We start from the raw sequence: 15,798 nt of genomic DNA, 5'->3' as shown, positions 1-15,798 counted from the left end.
CCTTGGGGCTTGACAAATGGGAATTTAGTTCTAGTTTACCACACATGACCACTCTTGCAATTCAAGAAAGCTTTCCAGAAATTTAAAATATGCCAAGGAGTAGACTGTTGATGTTATTCTCTTAGTACCAAAGAAAGCAGTGACAGATATGGCTCAAAAATCCAGCCAGCAGACTGGATTCAAATCTCCGCATATAAGGTCAGACCTGGTGGCCTAGTGGTTAAGGTCGGCACATTCTGCTTCGGCGGCCCAGATTTGGTTCCCGGACGTGGATCTACATCACTCATCTGTCAGTGGCCATGCTGTGGTAGTGGCCCACATACAAAAAGAGGAAGGATTGGCAGTGGATGTTAGCTCAGGGTGAATCTGCCTCAGCAAAAAAAGGAAAAAAAAAATTCTGCATATAAACAGCACATGTTTGACTAGAGACGCCCAAGGATTCAGAAACCTTAATCTTTACTTGTTTCTTCTGGAGGAGACTCATTGAGACTCAAAATCACCAATTCAAAATTCACTACATTTGACAAGAGTTGAGGTAACCTATCATTTTCAGGTAACAAAATATTGTCATTTTATAGAGAATAAAACTCTACGGGGCCCAGGCAATAAAAAGGGATGACAGAGGGAGACAGTCATATACAGTCACACAGAGACCACAGCCATACTAGAGATTCTGACGCTGACAAACTGATTTGGGAAAGGGGAAAAAATGTAGGGACATCTAAGGTTTGACTCTGAAATTTGTTGGAAAATGAAAAGTGGCATCAGAAAATGAATTCTGAAAGAAATTAGGTGAAAGATGTTTGAACCCAAGAAATGAGACAGTCTCAAGGAAAAGAAAAAGCAAATTTGCATTACAATTGTGCTTTGAATGCAAGATTCTGAAGAGCTGCCTACCTGAATGCTCGAAAAAATAATAAAATCTCTCCTCTCACACACATGACCCAAACATGACCTAAAGGAAGTTCTAATGAGAATGACAAAAAAGGACCACTTCAAAACAGGCAAATGAAGGGTTTCTGGATGGTATCCAGAAAAGTCTACCTAGTAAAAGCTATTGTGGGTATTATTTAAAGAAACTAAAAGAAGTGTTTCGACAGAGGATGATAGTTGGGCGGGGGGAGGTGAATTTTATATCTTTCCATAGGAAAACCTTTATATTAAAGTTCTTTTTTATTCAGAGGAAAAAAAGCTTTAAATTCAGATCCTTAAAGTGAACTTCTGGCCTAAAAAGGACACTGCACCAGGTAACTGAATGTTCTAGAACCAGGCATCTCCTTCCTTGCTGCAATCTCCTCACCAGGTAACAGGCATCCTAGGGTGCGGGAGAGCGGGGGAGTGGAACTCATTCCTTATACACCCTTTCTCTTAGCTCATGGATGTTCACGGGGGCCGGGATGTAATGGTGAGAAATTCTTTCATTCTAACGGTCCCATTTTGTTTGGGGAAGGGTGCCAGGTTGAGGACAGCTTGGCAGAGGCTGCAGGTGCCAGTGAAGAGAAGAAAGGGGGTCTTATCAGTGTTTCTGGGGACTCTGGATTTGCCTCCCTTTAATGTCCTTTGAGAGCAAAGAATGGAATCTCGTTAGTCATTTTCCCCTGTTGAACTGTGCTTTTTGAACTGAACAGAGACCAAACCAGGGTAAAATTAATATTAAATCAATATCAACTGAGCCACAGCAGTTCAGGGGGAGCAGCGCCCACTCGGGGTTTCCGTGGTGCAGGGCTTCCGCAGAAGAGCTGGAGGCCCTGGTTTCGTACTGTGAGAAGGAAAGGATGTGCGGCTCCAGGCAGCGCACAAACAAAGGAAAAGCAAACTGGGAGAACGAGTAACTGCCATGGCTCATACAGAGGCAGCAGAAGGCAAGGCAGGAGAGAGGCCGGGGAAGAAGCCAAGGGAGGACATGAAATCCTGAACAAAGGAAAGCCCCTCAGAGGGACAGGAGCAGGAGCGACGGGTGAGCCAGGGACGGCTTGTGAGGACAAGCTAGGAGCACAGAGGTTCCAGGATGGACTGCAGGACGGTCTCGGCTTCCCAGGCTTATGGAAAACCAGGGTGATGGAAGTGAGAAAGGAGAAGCAGCCCACAGGGAACAATAAAACCTGGCAGTGTCCCTGAGACACTGGGAGGGCACACAGACGAGGACACTTCCTACACTCTTTTTTAAGGACAAATGACCATCTTGCATTTATTCCTCCCTTTTCAGTTCAAAGGGCAGTTATGCAAACTTCTAGGTCCTATTTAGACCAATATTTGGGAATCTTCATTAACCTAAGGCTTTTACCCTGGCATCCAAAAAAAGAATACTTCAGGCAAAAACAACACAGCAAATTATAATCCACGTCTCCTAAAACGTATCCTTTTCTTTCAAAGGTATCCTTTGAAAATGTTTTTGCTTGCACAAAAATATGTACATATATATGAAATGGGCTTTGTGACTGCCTGTGTTTCCAAAAAGAGGCATGCAGGCAGTCGATTTGCAAGTATGTGAAAACACATCTTTCTATAATAGAAACTTCACTTTATTTTTGAGGCTTAAGGGCACTTGATTCTGCCCTGCCATTAACTGTGTGGCCCCGGAAAGACGGTTAGCTTCTAAGAGCCCCGGTTCCCTCATCTGTAAAATGGGGTGGATAATACCTACCTCCATAGGGCTTCTGTAAAGATTACATGAGAGAGCCAGAGCTGGCACAGTGCCTAAAAAAGAGTCGACATCCAAAAACCAGGAGGGCCCCTCTCCAGCTCTTTCCCAGGGAGTAATGTTCAGAGAACTACCACAGCCTCGTCCACCTAAAGGTTCCCCAGGAGCCAGAAGTGCTCTTCAAAACAGCTTTGCAACTCCTGACTAATAAATATGCCCTGGAAAGAGACGCAAACGGGTCTCAGAGAAACAGCTGGACACAGGTTTGGAGAGGCGCAGGGAAGAAATGCTGCTTAGTAGGTAACAAGTACTTTCCAATATTCCCCACTGTGCTCCTTTCAACAACACTGAATGCTATTAAGTGGCTACAAAAAGAAAAAGTACCACTAGAAATGTTGTCTTCAAAACAATTTTATTGAAAATCATACTCAACACATTCATATAGCTCTTTTTGCATTTCATGCAAAACAGCTTCATTTCTTCCCAGTTGCCCAGGTGTACGATGCTCTTTCCCACCTCACGTCTTTCCACATCTTCAATGCACTTCCTCCAGGCTCCCACACCCACACACCTGCAGACACTTACACCCCTGTGAGCAGATGCTCAGCCTCTCTCTCTCACAGCTCTCAGCTACAAGGAATCGGGCCAAAGTACAAGCCAGGGAGGATAGGAAGTGGCGGTGACCTGGCAATGAAGGCCTGGGTCTTCCCTGAACCTGAGCGCTCATGGTCAAAGAGCAGTAACTGTAATGGGAAGGAGCTAACGTTCTGAGTGCTCACTATGTGCCCAACACTGTTATATGCACTTTACTCATGTTTTCGTTTCAGCCTCACAACAACGCTATGAGGTTGAGAAATTTCATGACAAAACAAAAAACACTTTGCTGAGAGGTTAGGGGAAAAAATCTTGCACGAGGACCCACAGCTAAGAGGTAGAGCTGGGATACACACGAAGGCAGGTGGGCACCAGAGCACTTTATTATGCTAACAGGTGTTTGGTCAGCTCAATTTAGAGGTGAAATACCAGGACAAGACTGATGACCTGTTGCAAGTATTACGGAAAGATCAAGGAGACAAGGCAGCTGACATCCATCCAGTGCTTTGCAGGGAGATCATTCAACGGCAATCGCAAGGCTTGGCAGGAGATTCCTGGCACAGCAGGAATACTATGTCAGCACCTCAGCTCACAAAGGAACTGAATTCTATCCACTCCCCTTAGAGGACCCAGCCCTGGGGAGACTCTTAACTAAGCCAGAATGCAAACTTACTAAGTTACAATGAGAAAAAACTATAACTTGGAAGAAAACCAAAACACTCAGCGTCTGCAGTGCAATTCACCCTCTTCTTCGATGGCAAAATCTACATGGGAAACCAAGTCACCACCAGCATGTTGCTTGGTAAACACTAAGGCCCAGCACTAAGGTAGTTAGATGCCTCAAGTCATAAAGACCTGAAAGAATGGTAATATAAATATCGAGACCAATCATCCTGGGTTCTCTGGGACAGTCCTGATCTCCAGTACTCTATTTATAATCAGACTGTACACTGTGAGCAACTATTTCCAATAGATGATCATCCCTGACAGGATAGTGCTATCTACTCTCCAACTTCCTCATTTTCAAGCTCTATGTAGATCACTCCTGTCCAATAACATACTTACCTCAAAAATCAATATAATCTGTGTAGTTTCCTTTTATTATAATCACACTCTGGATTTGAGAAAACACCCTTATCTGATGGATTCAAGAAACACACAGGTCTGTCTAACTTGGAAATAGCTTCCTCTTGTTATATACCACATTAACAAACCAGGCCTAGGTAATCATCATCAGGTTTATGATGACTCTCTGACTTTCAATTTCAGACACCGATGCTTTTTAATTTTTGTCCCAAATTCCGCATATGAAACCCTTTCAGAATAACTAGCGACTTGACTTGCATCATCTGGGGAAAAGGAGGGCATTAATCCAGATCAGGGGCTAGGGTAGGAGATTTCCAGGAGGGGATGAGCTGTTCCCAGGGAAAAGAAGGAGGTCAAGGTTTACTCAGCAGCTATACTCTCATCTGGTTTATGGACTGAAATTTGGAGACAGTTTTCATTTGAAAAAGGGTTCTGCTTTTTAAAAGTTTGCAAACCACTGATCTGGATGGTCTTCCAAGGTCTCTTCCAGGTGTTAAATAATGTTTTTGATTTTTAAAATTCTTTTATTCAACAAATACTTGGAAAGTGCCTTACTACATGACAAGACTCTGTGCTGGGCATGGTGTTTACAATAGTGAACAGCTTGCTAATAAATGCAGACTCTGCCCTCAGAAGACCTACTATTTTTTTGTTTTTGTTTTTTTTAAAGAAATTGAAGGGTGATGTAAATATATGTCCACAGGCAGAGTCACCAAAAATTCTAATTTATGTTTCCTCAAGAGTTAAAATAAAATCCAAGATTTCTGAAACTCAGCCGGTACACGTTTCTTCCATGGACATTGGTTCAAGTATGCCTTCTCCTCGGCCCAATGCTCAGAAGACGTAGGCTGAATAATGCAGACAAAACCAGTTATAAATTAAAAAATCAAACTGGATTTTATTAAAATATACATAAATAATCCTCATTTTTCTTTATCTTATCAGTTTGGGGAAGTTACGGGGAAATTAGGTGAAAAGTAGTAGTACTGGTGTAGAGAAACGATGGCCGAAAGGGAGTCAGTGAACCTGTACTCCAGCCCAGATCGTCTGAGAACGGCATTTAGTGTCATGTCCTCAGCTACAGAATGAGGTGGCTGGAAGACATGTTATCTGGGGTCAACTGGAGCCCTAAAACTCTACTGTCCTGATTCTATAATTAGGAGCAAATGCTATATATTAACTATATATAGCAGGTACTTCAATGAAAAGTAAAGAAACGCTGAACTCATAGGAAGACTTTTAAAGAAGACAAGAAAAACAGAAGTTGGCTGCTTAAAAAAATGCATTGATGTTACAGTTTTATTCACACTAATCAGAATATATACACAAAAAATGTGTATCATAAGTTGCTTTCAAAAAATTCTATGTTCCATGAGAACTATGTAAACAGTGTAAAATGTTTCTACTGCATAACAAAAGAAAATTCAGCATTCCTATGTAGTATTAGGAAAATATTTAAGATAATCTGAAGTTATAGTAAAACAAAGTGAAATATTACAGAACAGTCTTTTCATGAAGTAGATTTATAGTCTAGAAGCAATACATTTCATACTTTCAAACACTTTGGTATAAGTAAAATTAATACAAAGCAAAAAGAACAACTCTACTTTGGTTCTCACATTCATTGGAACTTCAGCAATGAGGCGACTGCACAGTTACCTTAGATGACAAACCGGAAAAGCGCTCATTTGCTCCCCTCTCCTGGTAGAAATGGACGTGCTGGGAGAATGCTTCCTAGGGCTGCTGCGCAGGAAGGAGCCTTTCACTCTCTTCCACAACTACGCTCTCAGCTACAGCTTGAAAGGCTTCATAACAACCTCAGATTCAACTTGGAACAAGTGCTCTTGGTTACTTCCTCTTAACAAATACAAATGATCCCGCATTAACGCAGTCAGAACTACAATTTACATTTAAAGTAGAACATAAATTTTTTAAAAGTCATATTACTATAGTTTCTCAAGAAGTCCATACTTGAATAAAAGAACATACTACATCAATTAAAAAAATATGCAAGTTTAATAGCCCACTGACAATAATTTTTTAAGAAACAGAACAACTGTCTGCATGCTACAAATATTTCTTCGTTGATATCACACATTACTTTGACAACTATAAAACTAAACTGATCTGAGGAATTTTTAATTGCATAATTCTTGTGATTACATTTCTCATCTATACTGTCCAAATGTAGTACTGATTTTTTCATTGTCTTTTTGTTCAGTATGTTTTCTTTCAAATGAATCCCTACATCTGAGAATTACATCTCAGCAACTGTCGATGAATCAAGACTCTGTGACCCATCACAGGAGCAAGCTGGGAATGTCCTCTGGGGATCTTCTCAGCAATGTAATTTATACTGCAACTTTCTGGAAAGACAAGCAAGTCTTTAAAAGAAAAAAAGAATCCTTGGTGAACTTCACAAACTTACAGCAATAATATAATAATGCATTGTTATTTTTTTCTGAAGTAAAACAACACACTGTGAAGTGCTCAACTTTACTAAACAAACCCTGTAAACCACCTCCGCAGAACACACCCCGTGAGCACAAGTCCCCAGGCCTCAGACAGGCCTCCGGACGGACAAGTGCAGCAGGGAGCAGCTACGGAGACTGACTAGCATGATAATCTTCATAAGAAAACGAGCACAGAAAGCAAAAGACCAAATTTTTGTCAGGTTAATCTGAGGCTTTTTAAAGAACAATTCTAAAAAGGACTAAAGGAGATACACATAAAAGAATTATCCAGCAAAACTGATCTATGCTTGAATGAATCATGTATAGAACTGTTAATATTTCAAATTAATTATTTTATCATATTAGTACAGTATTAGGAACTTAAATTCTTGACTAAGTTTTACAACCAAGTATAAGAAGAAATATAACAATGAACACTGAACAAATTATGTCTGAAATGAAAGGTTCTTAGTTTTTCATATTAGGTGATGCTAAAATCCTGGGACTACATTGTTTGGGTTTTGCTTATTTTATGGAGAGAGTATGTCAGGGGAAATTAAATCATTTCAAAATTCATTTGGAATAATAGCCAAGACTATGCTATACTTAAAAACTTGCACTGTCAGATAGTAAAAACTATAAAGTGACAATTAATAAAATACCATATTTCACTGACTCTAATACACCATCAACTGCAAGGCACACCATTATTTTATGGACCATGCAAAGAAAAGATGCCCAGGATAGGGAGTCTAAAAGGAGACAGACTCACAAAAAGTGAGGTCACTGAACGGCTACAGCCTCAGTGAGGGGTAAATAAAATAACCCTTCTCACAGAAGTGACGGCAAAGAAGTTGGCACACCTCTTCCTTGACAGTGGGAGGAGACCCACAAATTTCGTGGTCTGAATTCGCACTACCAGTGCAGTCCAGGAAAATCTCAAGCAGAGAAACTAGCTGAAGCAGACGCAGGTTGGTAGTGCCCCCTAGTGACTGGCAGAAGAAAATACAAATCACCTTGGGAAGAACTCAACTTCCATCCAGGCAACAGGTGATTTTAAGGTGCACTCCAAATTTAAAGATGCTAAAATGTGGAAAATATATGACTTGAAATCAGTGAAATATGGTAGATAAATAAGTTAACAGAAGAGATGTCAGAAAGCCCAGAAAACAAATATTGGTCATATGATAAAAAATGTCAAATAATAGCATATAATAAAAACACCAAACCAACAACAAAAGGGTACATTATTCAATATACGGTACAGGCAAAAAAGATTATTTAAGAAAAAAGTTCAATCCTTCTCTATGCTGTATTCTTCTAAACTGAAGTCAAATGAAAAACAAAACCATTTAAAAACAAAAAGAAAATAAATGTAATTACCTAAATAATAATTAATCTTAAAAGACTGGCCGACATATTTTAAAAACATGCTCTCCACACCACCACCCCTGAATCCAAAGCATAAGCAAAAATAAAAGGCAAATGTCAAACTGGAAAAAAAATATTAGCAATGATAAAGGTTCATATCCTTAAGTATCATAATTATAAATCAATAACAAACAAAAATACCCTATTTTCTAAGGTTTCTCTATGAGGCACTATTATTGTATAATTTTTTAAATTGCTTTTTAAGCACACAGAGTATTTATTTAGCAGAATGTAACACCCCACACCAGATCCTATGACACACCAATGCCCTGCGCTGCCTCAGCGACCCCACCTCGCGCCTCTCACCCCAACCTTCGGCTCACTCTTCTCTCCTGGAATTCTCCGACCTCATCCTACCACTGACCTCTCGCTTTTTTCACCCTCCATCACCTCCCCTCAGCTCCCTTGTCTTTCTCTTCCTGTCTTACTCACCTGGCAAAACCCTAATCCTAGCAAACCCAAATATCTGCTTACTCTGAACCTCACCCAAGTAGCGGCAGGTGGCCAGAGAAGTCAGGCAACTGCGCTCACTGTACTCACTTCAAATTTACGACCAAACATCAAATGCGCCTGCAATCCGATCCTACCATACTCTGCTGGTCAACTCCCTTCCCCTCACTCTGAGATGAGTATCATTCTGCTCCTCTCTCCTCACATCTCCCACAAGCCCGGGACTGGTGACCTTCCTCTCACACACTTCAGAGAGGAAGCTGAAGTAACCAGAGAACCTCCCTCTTCTCGCCACCAATTTCACCCACCTATCACTGTCTGTCCCCACACTCTGCCCTCCTCCACTACCAGGAAAGATGCATCCCTGCTCCTTTTCTAAGACTGAACCCTTCCCTTTGCCCTGGCCCTAGCCCGCATTGTCTTTGCAAGTATTTCCTCCAATAATTATCCCTTTTTGCTCTTGCATTATCAATTTCTCCCTCAATAATGGATCGCTGTCATCAGCAAACACACACACCTTAGTATCATGAAATGTCCCTCTCTTATTTCTATTACTCTTCACAGTAAAATTGTTTCCTCTCTGACCCCTTACCCCGCCTCAACCCACTTCCCCTCTGCCATGACATTAAAATAGCTTTGCTCAAGGTCACCAATGATGTCCTACGCCCTCCTCAAGCCAATGGCCAACTCTCGGTCCTCCTCTTACTCGACCTCACAGCAGCATCTGACCTGGCTGATCGCTCACTCCTTGAAGTAGTCTTCTCTCAGCTTCCCTGAGATCACAAGCCCCTGGATTTTCTTTCCCTTCCTTGGCTCCTCCTTCTGCACAGAACCCCTCTCTTCGCCACCTACACACTCCTCCTAGGTGATCTCACCCAGTGTGTGGCTTCGCATGGCAAGTACATGCTGACAAGGCTACGGTTATCATCTTCCGCTCTGAGCTTTCCTCCGAGCTTCAGACCAACAGCATCAACCACCGACTTGACAAAACACAACTACCGATTCCAAATCCCCTTCCTTCCCCCAAAGCCCTGCTCCCTCCACATGCCTTCCCAGGAAAAGGTGCCACCATCCCCCGAGTTGCTCACATCAAAATCCCACGAGTCATCCTTAATTCTTCTTTCCCTCATACCCCAAAATGAATTGCTCAGTAAGTCCGAGACAATTCTACCTCCAAAACAGACCTGAATTCAACCATCTTGGACCATCCTACCACTACACCCCTAGTCAGAGTCACGACTAGCCTCTTAACTCTTCTCCCTTCCTCCACCTTTGCCCAACAGCCCACCCTCCACCCAGCACCCAGAACAATCTTTCTAAAGTACAGACCAAATCACGCCACTCCTCTTCTTAAAGACCTCCACTGTCTCCATTACACTCAGAGCAAAATGCAAATACCTTACCAGATCCCTCATAAGCAGGCCCACCCCCTCTCTGACTCACCTCCTTCCACCCTCCCCTTCAGCATTGCCCTCTGGCTACACTGGTCTGCTTTCTGTCCCTCAAACACAACACGCCTGCTCCCATCTCACTACTGACCGTTGCAGCTGCCCTTATTTCCACTTGGATTGTTCTCCCCATATCTTGAGATGTCCACCTCCTTCTCAGCCTTCACATTTTGACGCCAATGTCACCAACTCAGCAAGGCCTTCCCTAGAAGCAACCCTGTCACTCTCCACATCTTCCTATTTTATCTTCTCCACAGAACCTATCAATATCTGAAATGCACTTACGTAGTAAAGTACAGGTTTACTGTCAATCTTCTCCCAGTAGAAGATAACTTAAGTTCCTTAAATGTGAGAATGCAATCTTGTTTACCACTTATCCGCAGCATGAAAACTGACGCCTGGCACATGGCAGGTCCTGAATAAATATGTGTCAACCAACTGAATGACTATTATATAACTGAAAATCTGGACTGTGGTAGCTTTTGACGCTACATTTAGTTTATTTTAATAATGTAATATCAGAAATGGTGGGGGTCAGCCCCTGTGGCCTAGTGGTTAAGTTCGGCACACTCTGCTTTGGCGGCCAGGGTTCAGTTCCCAAGCGCAGACCTACGCCACTTGTCTATCAGTGGCCATGAAGGTGGCTCACACACAAAACAGAGGAAGATTGGCAACAGATGCTAGCTCAGGGCCCATCTTGCTCAGCAAAACAAAAAATGCTGAGAATTGATAAAATGGCATCAAGAGTGTGATTATAAAATAGCTTTTTAGACCTCTTACCTACTCTATTGACTAAGACTCCTTAATATACATTAGGAAATTATCTAAATGTCCATTAATAGGAAACTGGCTAAATAAGACAGGATAGAGCCATACAATGGATTACTACGTAACCATTAAAGACAATGAAAAAGATCTACACAAGCTAATACGGAAAGCTGTGCAAGCTATATGGCTGATCAAAAACATCAAGTTGCAGAACAGTACATTCAATGAGATCCCTCTGTTTTAATATGCATACATATTTGATTGGATATGCCCAGGAAAACTTCTCTAAGGAAATCCTACTAAAAGTGGTTCTCTCTCCAAAATAAGAAGGTGGAGGCTGAACTTATCATATATTATTAGAAAATCAAAAAGTTACAGGAACTACTTTTGATTTTAGCAATTGAGAGCTCACTAATTTATATTTTACTCTTTCAAAGGCTAAAGCTAAATTTCTAACGTTTCAAAAAACACATCACCTATTTTTTAAAGTGATGCATAATCTAGTGAGGAAAAATAGGTAGCAGGTGTCTCAGGAGAACAGTCAGCAATATAGAGCGTGGCCGACTTGCAGGATTGCTCATTCATCATAGGTTTCCCCTTTCCCATTCCTTCCTTCTATAAAAAGACTGGGAATGCTTAAAACAAAACTTTTATAATCTTTCATACAATTTGGGGTTGGGGGAGACATGGGACATAGGCTTACTCAACAGGCATGAGTGAATTTGTTCACATGCTTTTGCTTTCCTAATTAAAAGGGATAGACATACTGATACTGCTCTTTCTCCCCTTATTCATGCTTTGACTGTAGATATGATGTTTGGAACTATTGGAGCCATCCTGTAACTATGAGGCAGCAAGAGCCAAGATGCAGGTGAAGAGATGCAAACAACTTGGTTGTCTGGGGGCATCATTCAATAGACGAGCCCATCCAGTTACATAAGGAAAATAAACCTCTATTTGTTTAAGGTAACGTTAGTTGAGTTCTGTTACCTACAACCAAAGGAATTCCTAACTGATATTCCTAGGAGTCTATTTTAAAAAGAAACTGAGGGGGCCGGGCCGGTGGCGCAAGCAGTTAAGTGTGCATGCTCCGCTGCGACAGCCCGAGGTTCGCCGTTCGGATCCCAGGCGCACACCGACGCACTGATTGGCAAGCCACGCTGTGGCAGCATCCCATATAAAGTGGAGGAAGACAAGCACGGATGTTAGCCCAGGGCCAGTCTTCCTCAGCAAAAAAAAAAAAGAGGAAGATTGGCAGATGTTAGCACAGGGCTGATCTCCTCACAAAAAAAAAAACAAAACGGAAAATAAAAGAACTCAAATTCTATGCAGACTAGAAAGAAGATTGTTTAACAAGTCAGAAATGTAGACTGCAAACCAATTCCCTTCTTTAATGTCTCTATTCTAAATTTTTTAAAAAAAAGCACTCAGAGGAAACGGAAAAAAGAAAATTATAGTCAATAACACCTCCATAAAAAAGACTTCAGAATGAAACATTAAGAATTTATACACAAAATAAAGATAAACTCACAGAGTGAAACTGAAGTCCAATCAATGCTGGGGCTGTTCTGGACTAATGTTCATTGTTCGATAAATTTCTTTAAGTAATAACAGGGCAGTATCTTCAGATTCCCTATCAAAAAGAAAAGAACATTTACTTAAGAGACAATTAGTAGAAATTAACTTCTATGCATAAAGGTGGAAAACACAGCTTTTATTCTATTCGACTCTACCTAAGGAGGGCATTAATGAAAAGAAGTGTAATCTCAGAGCTGTCCTTACAAATTGGATGGATACCATTCAGCTCCAAAATAGCCGTGTTGCAATTCTCCTTGGTGACAGGGGGATATATGAAAGGATGGCTTTTCAAAGTCCCTACCACTCCCATCCTGCGAAAACCATCCTACAAAAACAGTGTGCAGAGGCCGGCCCCATGATGTAGTGGTTAAGTATGGCATATTTCGCTTCGGCGGCCCAGGTTCATGGGTTCGGATCCCAGGTGTGGACCTAGACCACTCGTCAGCCACGATGTGGCAGTAACCCACATATAAAGTAGAGGAAGACTGGCACAGATATTAGCTTAGGGTTAATCTTCCTCAAGCAAAAAAATGAGGAAGATTGGCAACAAATGTTAGCTCAGAGTAATCTTCCTCAGCAAAAGAAAACAAAAACAAAACAATGTGCAAGTACCAAAGGCCTTTAAAGGCAGATGACATACTGCCATCTTCTGGAAACTAAATTAAAGGAGTGAAATACTGATTTTGAGTATATGGGCATTCAAATTAATATTCCATAACAAATGATAAATCAGCAAAAGAGTCACTAAATCTGCTGTATGTGCTAGCACCTAAAGGCCACGTGAATGTTATCAAAGATGAGAACACTTACCAATAGCATAAGTGACTCTGAAGAGCAAAAAGATATTCATTAAAACTCTCTATTGGCTTTTCTTGAAGAACGTAGTCAATTCGACGGCCTCCGTTTAGCATTCCAACCTTTCCTAAGTAGTCCTCATCCTTGGAAAAATCTGGACTTTCAACAATCTTTTCTGCTAGAATTTAAACCATTTCAATGTCAAAGTCAATCACTTAATCATTATCCTTTGACTTTAGCTGACTCTCTGGGCTCAATGAGAATATTGCTTGACACACGTAGCAACCTGAGGAGCTACCAGGCTCACTTCCCATTCCTCCAAAGAGCCAAGGGAAGAGGGGCTGGTTACTCGAGAGAGAGGAGAAAGAGCCAACGAGCTGACAGAAGTTTTGAAGAAAAGGGGTGAGAGAGCATTGTAGAAAGAAAGGAAATAGAATTAGAATCTGAAAAAGTCAAAAACATCACGGCACAATGACCTGACATTGCCTGTAACGTCTATAACGGACACAGTTCAACAACGGCATCAAGATCATTTCTCAGAGTAGGTCTTTAGAATGCCTGAATACAAACTTGGTCCTCAACTCTGACACTCCACTCTGGTTTCTGAATCTCAGCAAAACTTTAAGATTACAGAGTAAAAAGTTCAGTAACTTATCAGGCAAAAACCTAGTAAAAAAGGATGACATGCATTTCGAAATAAAGATTATCACAACAGATTTTGCTTCACAGGAAGAGCCTCTACATTTTAACAGAAAAGACTAGAATGGAAAAGCATCATTAAATAATTTATAAGCGTGATATTCACAAATAACATTTGTACTGGAAAATGCCTCAAATATCAACTTTACCTTCAACTACTCGCTTTTCTTCTTCTTCTCTGATCTGACTGGCTACCTTCTCTAACTCTTCTTGCAACTGAGGTGAAGAGGTATGAGCACGGGCAAACTCATGCAACGTCTGCCAAGCACTTTTCAGAGAGCTAATGAAGCCCTGCTTCAAATCAGATCCCATACGCGAGAGACTTTCTTTCAACTCTACAGAGATGAAGACGACACATCAAGTTATTAGTCACTGGGTAAAATTCTGCACCACAAAAATTAAAACAAAAGTTAACACTATTCTCAGACAGGATAAGACCTCTTATTCCTCTCTTAAATGTCAAACATATGGAGTTTCTCAGCCAAGAACTCGCAACATGTTAAGATGTTTTGAGGAGTCGTATTCTGTCATTTTTTTAACAACTAAACTTGAGCCAGCCAAAACCTATAAATTTCCTCCCTCCAAAAAAAAGAGTTGAAATACTATAAAAATGTAAGTGGGGTTACATTCCCACCCCATTCCTGTGGGGTTTTTTTTAATGTAAGTTAAAATATGGGCCCAAGATTAAAAAGATGACTTTTTCTATTCTGTAACATGGAATTGTTTTGAGAATTTGAGATTCTGAAATAACCACAATTTAAACTTCTAATTTAAAAATGAAGAAACTCCTGCCCCTTCACCTTTTCTACTTTTGTCTAATAAATCATATTTGAATTCAAGGTCTTTGAGCATCAAATTTCTCATTTTAACTTCAAAAAAGTCAAGTATTTTTAAAAAGCATGATGTAAACAAAAAAGAAAAAAAAAAAAACACTTTAAATAAGAGGGCATGACCACTTTTCCTGCTCTTCTCGTTTGTACTCCCATCCCTCCCACCCAACATTGTCAACTGGCATAAGAGAAACCTAAACTCCACTTGGAATTATTATCAATCCATTCTGTTTAATGAATTTTTTAAATAGAAAAAGTTTGTCTAGTTAGCAAGGAAATAACAGCTCACTTGACTTAGACAGCATCAAATTTATTTCTTGATGGTTTGGTCATTAGTTCAAATGTTATTCTGCTTTCCAATTCCAAAAATTATAAACAAATCCTGTCAAAATCTATGCATCTCATCACTTTATTACCAACTTCCCCCATTCCTAATTATCTCAACAATTAGAAGGTTATCAAGGAGAAAGTCATCATGGAGAAGGAACTCATTCATAACTTTCTTTATAGCTCCTCCAAATATTCAGTAAACAGGTTCTGAACATAGTAAGCACTTAAATAACATTAATTCTGTCAGAATAGACTTTGTGTTAAAATTTTCATAATTCATGACAAATGACAGATTACAAAATGATAGGAAGGAAACAAGTTTTTATAGTATTTGCTCTTTACCTAAATGAAGTCTTTTTCTGCCTTTGTGATGTGGAATGAGAACTGCTTTTAGATCCAAATCTGGAACAATCATAGGTTCTAATCTATAGGCCACTGGATCAAGCTATGAATAGAAGAATTGGAAATTTATGAAAAGCTGTTTTATTTTGAGTTACATATCTTAGTTGGGTGAGAAAAGGGATAACTGGCAAACCAGAGATTTTGATTTTTTTTTTCACACGTTATTCAAATACCAGTGATTTACAACAAGACTTTCAAGTTTGTGAATAAAATTACTTTCCAAGTAAAGCGATAGAATTATTTCCTTGAACAAAGGCTTTCTGGTAGAAAAACTTATTGGAAAGTATCAGACT

At 40.4% G+C, this 15,798-nt stretch overlaps 1 protein-coding gene across 3 annotated transcripts in view; it reads right to left on the bottom strand.

Moving 5' to 3' along the window:
* Window positions 1–5,183: 5,183 nt before the first annotated feature.
* Window positions 5,184–15,798, bottom strand: part of SEC23IP (SEC23 interacting protein) — a 43,442-nt gene continuing 32,827 nt past the window's right edge. Inside the window, exons 15-19 of one of the 3 annotated variants that reach the window (XM_058544131.1) lie at window positions 15,446–15,548; window positions 14,093–14,278; window positions 13,260–13,422; window positions 12,403–12,504; window positions 5,184–6,687 (exon numbers count right to left, since the gene is read on the bottom strand). In XM_058544131.1, the coding sequence (XP_058400114.1) occupies window positions 12,423–12,504; window positions 13,260–13,422; window positions 14,093–14,278; window positions 15,446–15,548 (534 nt within the window). In that variant the 3' untranslated portion in view covers window positions 5,184–6,687; window positions 12,403–12,422. Of the gene's footprint in view, window positions 6,706–12,402; window positions 12,505–13,259; window positions 13,423–14,092; window positions 14,279–15,445; window positions 15,549–15,798 lie in introns of all 3 variants that reach the window. The other 2 variants (XM_058544132.1, XM_058544130.1) reach the window with 2 other exon arrangements.

This window comes from Diceros bicornis, chromosome 6, assembly GCF_020826845.1.
Source record: "Diceros bicornis minor isolate mBicDic1 chromosome 6, mDicBic1.mat.cur, whole genome shotgun sequence".
Lineage (NCBI taxonomy): Eukaryota > Metazoa > Chordata > Mammalia > Perissodactyla > Rhinocerotidae > Diceros > Diceros bicornis.
This window is presented reverse-complemented; position numbering and strand designations above follow the sequence as displayed.